The sequence below is a fragment of the Lepidothrix coronata genome, unplaced genomic scaffold, assembly GCF_001604755.1.
Source record: "Lepidothrix coronata isolate B3197 unplaced genomic scaffold, Lepidothrix_coronata-1.0 Scaffold101, whole genome shotgun sequence".
Taxonomy (NCBI): Eukaryota; Metazoa; Chordata; class Aves; order Passeriformes; family Pipridae; genus Lepidothrix; species Lepidothrix coronata.
In genome coordinates this window covers 1,834,913-1,840,789 of record NW_016690281.1, presented here as the reverse complement: position 1 = coordinate 1,840,789, position 5,877 = coordinate 1,834,913, and the positions used below count along the sequence as shown (strand labels likewise).

The window sequence follows — 5,877 nt, the reverse complement described above, 5'->3', positions numbered from 1 at the left end:
ACCCACGGCCCGGGCGCTTTTCTCAGGCACAGAGGGATGAAATTCCCTAAAATCCCGACCTTTTCCTCACAGTCCCAGTCCCCTTTTCTCCCCGAACTGGTGAAACCGAACTGCAACTTGACGCTTATGTAAGAAAACAAAATAAAAGTCGCAAACGTAACTATTTCAATGGCTGTATTTCAAAAAGAAAAAACCAACCAACCGTGACATGCAACATGTAATTTTGTTGCTCTCATAATTCAGAGGCATTTACAAGGGCTCACCAACCAGAAAGCTGAATTTCTGACTGTAAAATTCCTACGTGCTCTACAGAAGAAAATCAACTTGGACCACAACCACGCAGGCTGACCTTGCAAACCCATCCTCATGTGAGCAGTCTCACTGAAATCCTAAGAAATCCTTGGGATTACGGGCATGGAAATACCCTTCTTGAAGGAAAAAATGAAATAAATATATATATTAAAAAAAAAATCTCATACTAAGACATTTTTAAAGTAGAGGGAAAAGGAGCAGGAAAAAAAACCAAAAAACAACAGACTAAAAGGAAAAGAAATCCTTAACCAAAATATTTTATTCTGAATAATCCGTCTCTTTCCGGGCTGTTCTCCCCGTTTTGTCTCAGCACAGAAAGAGGCTCAAGCAGAAAGAAAACAGAACACGTCCTTGATAAAAAGCAATTTTTAATTTTATCAAATGGATCTGTACAAAAGTTAGCATTGCTTAGTCAGAAGCGAGTGAAGAGAACAGATCAGTAACAGGCAAAGTCTTTCAAACTTTATACAGAAAAATAGATTGCATAAAAATGAGCTTTTTTTGTCTTTTTCCCCCGCCCCCGCGACCCCCCAAAAGGAAATATGCAAAAAAATATTTTTTAGAAAAAAGAGTAGGAAACGTAGAAAAGGTAAAAAGATGAATAACCTCTGAAACGTGGGTTTAGATTTACAAAGGTTTTTAAAGGCACAAGTTACCATAAAATAGACGGTTATTATATGCTCAGCATACAATGGAAGAAGTAGAGATATATCAATGAAATATTAGTCTAAAAACTAAGTACCTAAACATTTTTTTAGTGGAGGAGATTTTAGTTTCACAGCTTGATGGATGATATCTGGTCCCTAGAAGCCAAAATTAAAGCAGAAGTTGATAATTTCTCATTAAATTACACCTTCCTATAAAGTAGTCCTGGTGCTGAAAGCCTTCGAAGACTCCGCAATGCCTTAAAAATCCAATTTTAACACCCCAGAGCAGGTAACCAGAAAAATCACCTGCCCCATTTAGCCACTGTTTTAGCCTCCCAATTGAATTAGTAATTTCCCCCCCCCCTCGTTATTTCATGTTCCCATTTGAGATCCCAGGTCTGCCTGGAATGGGCAGATTCCTTCAGTCCCTCTCTCCAACACGACTGTTGCAGCGGTTCCAAATGTGAAAAAAACCCAAAAACCAACGAAAATCTATAGACTCATAACACCATTTTATTGTATCATCTCCACTATTTTTTTATGCTCCCTCCCCCATCTTTAAAATCTTTTAAAATTTTATTTTTTTTTTTTCTTGCACAAAATTACTTCATTAATTAAACGACAAAATAATACAGAACATAAATACATATTTAACAGATTTAAAAAAAAAAAAATCAACAAACCGAAAAAAAAAAACCCAAAAACATTTTAAGCTTCCAAAAAAACAAAACAAAATGTTAATTACAGCCAAACCTTGCTTAGAAGAACTCCTGACTAAAAAAAAAACAAAAAAACCCAAACACTTCAGACATTTAATTGGTTGGTCCCACCAGACTGGTTTGTTCCCACGGGAGTGTTCCATGGAATAGCCGGGTTCTCGGGGTTCATCCCTGTTGGTCCCAGTGAGTTCTTGCCCCTCAAGGTTGGTCCGTTCCTCACATTGCAATAGACCCTTTAAAGTCTCAAAACAGCTTTTCCCGTTGTTTTCTCTCCCCCCTTTTCCCACCCCCCTGCTCCACTTTTGCACTTGTCACCTTCCCCTCCGAGGAAGTTCAGTTCAGCCCTCACAGAGGAGTCGAACGGTCCTTCATTTATTCAAAAGGCATCGCTGGTCCTTTGCTTTTGTTTTTTTTTTTTCCTCTTTGTTGTTTGCTTTTTTTATTTTTTTTGGGGGGAATCGTCTTCGTCCTTTATTTTTTTTTTTTTTTTTTACTTTAAATCATATTCATCAAAGAAAAAAATAGAGCTCTGTCCTTTTGGAGAGTTTCGAAGCAAGGGGACGTCCAGTCGCAACGAGCAGAGTTCCCAGTGGCTCAGGAGGCACTTTGGAAACTATCGCGGCACTCCACGCTCTTCCTCTTCATTCCTTCATTAGTGCACATTTCTGGGAAGCCCTGGAGGGGCCCCACACATCCTTTAAGGCCTCGTCAGGGTCGTATAGACCGGCTGGTCCCAGTTAGCGGTGGGGCTGTGCGCCGGCGGGATGGACAGGCCGTTGAGGATGGGCGTCGCGTAGGGCCGGCGGGACGAGTGGAAATAGGGATACTGGTAAATGCTGGAGGGGTAGCCGGGGTAGGGGTTGTAGTAGTTGGAGCTCTGCAGGTCCGTGTAGTCGCACTGGGAGCTGGAGAAGGAGGCGGCGGCCGTGGCGGTGGCGGCGGTGGTGGCGCAGGCCTGGGCGCTGTAGGAGCCGTAGTCGGAGTGCGCGGGGGAGCCGTGGGACTGGTCGCTGTAGTGGCTGGGGCTCAGCTGCTCCGTCTTGATGTGGGGCCTTTGCTGGCCCGGCTCTGCCGCCGGCGGCGACGCCGAGGCCGGGCTTTTGTGAGTCCACACCTGGGCGGCCCCGCCGGCGCCCGCGGCCGAGTGCGAGTAGGACGCGCCGTAGGAGCCGGCGGCGCCGGGGCCGTGCTCGGCCGGCAGGGCCGCGTGGCCGTTGAGCGGCAGGTACTGGTCGAACTCGTGTACGTCGAAGGTCTCCATGTTGTTGATGACCTCGCTGCTCAGCTCCGAGATGTCCACGTTGCTGAAGTCGATGTTCTGGCGGCCGCTCTCCACGAGGCGCCGGCCCTCGTGCTTCAGCTCCTGCTTGCTGCCGTGGTGCAGGTCGGTCTTGGGGGTGGTGGGTGGGGTGGGCGGCCCGTGGGTCTGGCCTGGGGACGGAGGGACAAGCAAGGTTTAAAGAGTGACCACAAGACACCCAATTCTTTCAAGGACCGTTAAGAAAAAAGGCGTTTCTCCCATCTCTTATTGCAAGGGGGATCTAAACCTACAGCCCCGTGTCGGAGGTGGGTGATGTCCCCCTGCAGCCATGCCAGGGATCATGTCCTCCCTGGGGTAAAACGTGGCATGATGGTAAAACATGGGTGATGGCTCACAGCGGGAAGGAGAAGCCAGGGAATGCTCTGTGCCCATCAGCATCGTTTTGGGACACAGCAGGACACCCCGGCTGCACGAACTGCCCTGCACCCGGGAAGCAGAACCGGGAGGGGGGTTGCGAGGGCCCTGCTCACGCTCTCCCCGTGGGCAGCCTGAAGCCAGCCCGGCTGTGCCAGAGGCAGAGCAGCCCCGGGGCCGGGATCCCCAGCCAGGCTGGGCGAGAGCACAGACGCGTCTGAGGCTGCAGGACGTTCGCAATCCTCCTGGAATCTGTCAACACGCACCCGGAGCCAACGCATCGCTCCGGGGGAACTTGGGGCTGCGGGGGAAGCTCAGCTCCGGGACCGGGGGAAGCTCAGCTCCGGGACCGCTCCCCAGGCACCCTGATTATTAACCCTTATTAGCTCGCAATTAATTCTCCCGCTCCGGGACCAGCCGGGGAAACGGGACCACGCGCTTCGGGGATTTCCTCCGGCACGGCGGGCTCTGGGAGCCTTTCCTACAGAAAACTGGCGTGACACCTCAACTCCTGCTTTGGGATGGTCCCAACCCCACCAACACCCATGCAGGGAGGCAGATGAGCCCGTGCCCGCCAGCGGGTTCACATCCCAAACCGCCACGCGCGGGATGGGCGGATATTTCCCCCTCAGGGCCCTTTACCTGTGTGGTCCCCGTGGTGGTGGGGGTCGGCCATGCCCCCCAGCCCGCTGTCCCCCTTGTAGATCTGTGTCCCGCCGTGGTGGCTGAGCTCGGCCCCGGAGTCGGAGTCGCTCTGCCCGGCTTTGACGCTTTTCCTCCTCCGGGGCTGGTATTTATAATCCGGGTGATCCTTTTTGTGCTGCACCCTGAGCCGCTCGGCTTCTTCCACAAAGGGACGCTTCTCGTTTTCACTCAATAAACTGGTTTGGTGTGGATTTTTTTTTTTTTTAATAATAAGGAGAGAGGGGGGGAAAAAAAATTCCAAAATTAGTATCTTTTCCATAAGAGTTTTCAGCCTGTTTTCAGACTCGCACATCCCCATTTCCCATACACTGATTTGAGGAATCAGCAAGTTAATTACAAAATGAATTTGCTGTGGCAAAAAAAGAGCTAAAATCCACAGCAAAAAAATAGATTAAAATACCAACTATAGAGGCATGAAAACCCTTGCCACTACAGATAGTGTTAACTGGGCAAAACAAAATCCCCCTTCCCCATTTTCAACGCCTTTCCCAACTATAATTCCCATGTTTGTCCTACAAATGCCACCCCCCTCACCGCGACAAACATCTCCAGCTTTGTTTGGTGCTTACAAAGAAACCCCGAAGGCACCAGCGATGGGATTATTGCTTTCCGAGTTATCCCCCCGGCCCAGATCTCTCTTTGCAAACTCTTTGAGAGGCTCAAACAGCAGCAGGAGCATCGCAGGAAAGATGGAATTAGGGACAGACACGATGGGATGCAGTACGCGGGAAAACGTGGCTCGGGGCAGAGCCTTGGAAGGCAGAGCTGAGATGTAACCCAGCAAATAAAAGTTTGCATCGGTGGGAAGCACTGAGCAGATAAGAAAGGAAATCAGGAAGCTCATTAAAATAACTGCTAAAAATCGGTTATTCGCGTTTATAGCTCGTTAAGCACCGAGCAAGCCAAGAGGAAAAAAATAATAGAAAAGGCCATAAAATAAGTAATTAAAATAAAAAAAAAGGCTCATCGCCTGGGGATGGGGGAAATCCCAGCCAGGCAAGGGAAGGGCCCTAGCTCTGGGTCTCCGTGATGGAGCAGGGAAAATCCACGTGTGGCACAGCGCTGGGGCGGGACCGAGGGTGTCCAAGCCGCTGCTCGGGGGCATTTTTCGGAGCAAGGACCGGCGCGTCCTTCGCAGCGTGCGGGGATGCTCGGGGGGTAGAGGTAGGGTTATAATTCAGTTTTGAAGCGCTTCCCGTGGGCAGGAAAAAACGAAGGTTAATAAAAACACCGCAGGAAAAAAAAAAGGATTAATAAAACCACCGCAGGAGAAGGGTTTTAAAGAAGCGGCGGGAGGGGGGATCCAGGCACGCAGGAGGCAGAGCCGTCCGGGGGGGATGCGGGCTCGGGACTCACCGCCAGAGCTTGCCCAGGGTCTTGCTGAGCTCGGCGTTGTGCAGATGCGGGTACTGGTCCGCCAGCTTCCTGCGGGCGGCCTGCGCCCACACCATGAAGGCGTTCATGGGCCGCTTGACGTGCGGCTTGGCCTTGAGCGATCCGTTGCCGCGGACGGGCATCGGCACCAGGCTCCAGTCGTAGCCCTTGAGCACCTGCGAGACGGCGTCGCGGATGCAGGCGGGGAAGCGCTCGTCCACCTCGGCCGCGTCCACCTTGGCGCCCAGCGCGGCGGGGCCCGGCGGGCGCGGGGCGGGCGCGGGGGCGCAGCCCAGCCCCTCGGAGCCGGCCGGGGACAGCGGCGAGTCCGAGTCCGAGTCCACGTGCGACATGGAGCTGGTGGTGCCCGCGGGGCTGCACGGCGGCTCCATGGCTTTGTCGTGCTCCTCGGTCATGTTGAGCATCGGGGAAGGGGGGAAAGGGG

The 5,877-nt window shown here is 51.5% G+C and overlaps 1 protein-coding gene across 1 annotated transcript; it reads right to left on the bottom strand.

Moving 5' to 3' along the window:
• Nucleotides 1–663: 663 nt before the first annotated feature.
• On the bottom strand, nt 664–5,862 carry SOX8 (SRY-box 8). The gene is made up of 3 exons (XM_017823069.1): nt 5,415–5,862; nt 3,996–4,234; nt 664–3,109 (listed from the first exon to the last, which is right to left on the bottom strand). Exons 1-3 carry the CDS (start codon nt 5,855–5,857, stop codon nt 2,376–2,378), a joined length of 1,416 nt encoding a protein of 471 aa, XP_017678558.1. The 5' UTR covers nt 5,858–5,862; the 3' UTR covers nt 664–2,375.
• Nucleotides 5,863–5,877: the final 15 nt, after the last annotated feature.

Excerpts from the sequence above, each read along its gene's own strand:
- SOX8 (XM_017823069.1), bottom strand. The coding sequence starts at position 5,857 with ATGCTCAACATGACCGAGGAGCACGACAAAGCCATGGAGCCGCCGTGC. Across the intron at positions 4,235-5,414 it reads ACCCTGGGCAAGCTCTGGCG|TTTATTGAGTGAAAACGAGA; the intron begins GTGAGTCCCGAG and ends ACACCAAACCAG. Across the intron at positions 3,110-3,995 it reads CCACCACGGGGACCACACAG|GCCAGACCCACGGGCCGCCC; the intron begins GTAAAGGGCCCT and ends CTCCGTCCCCAG.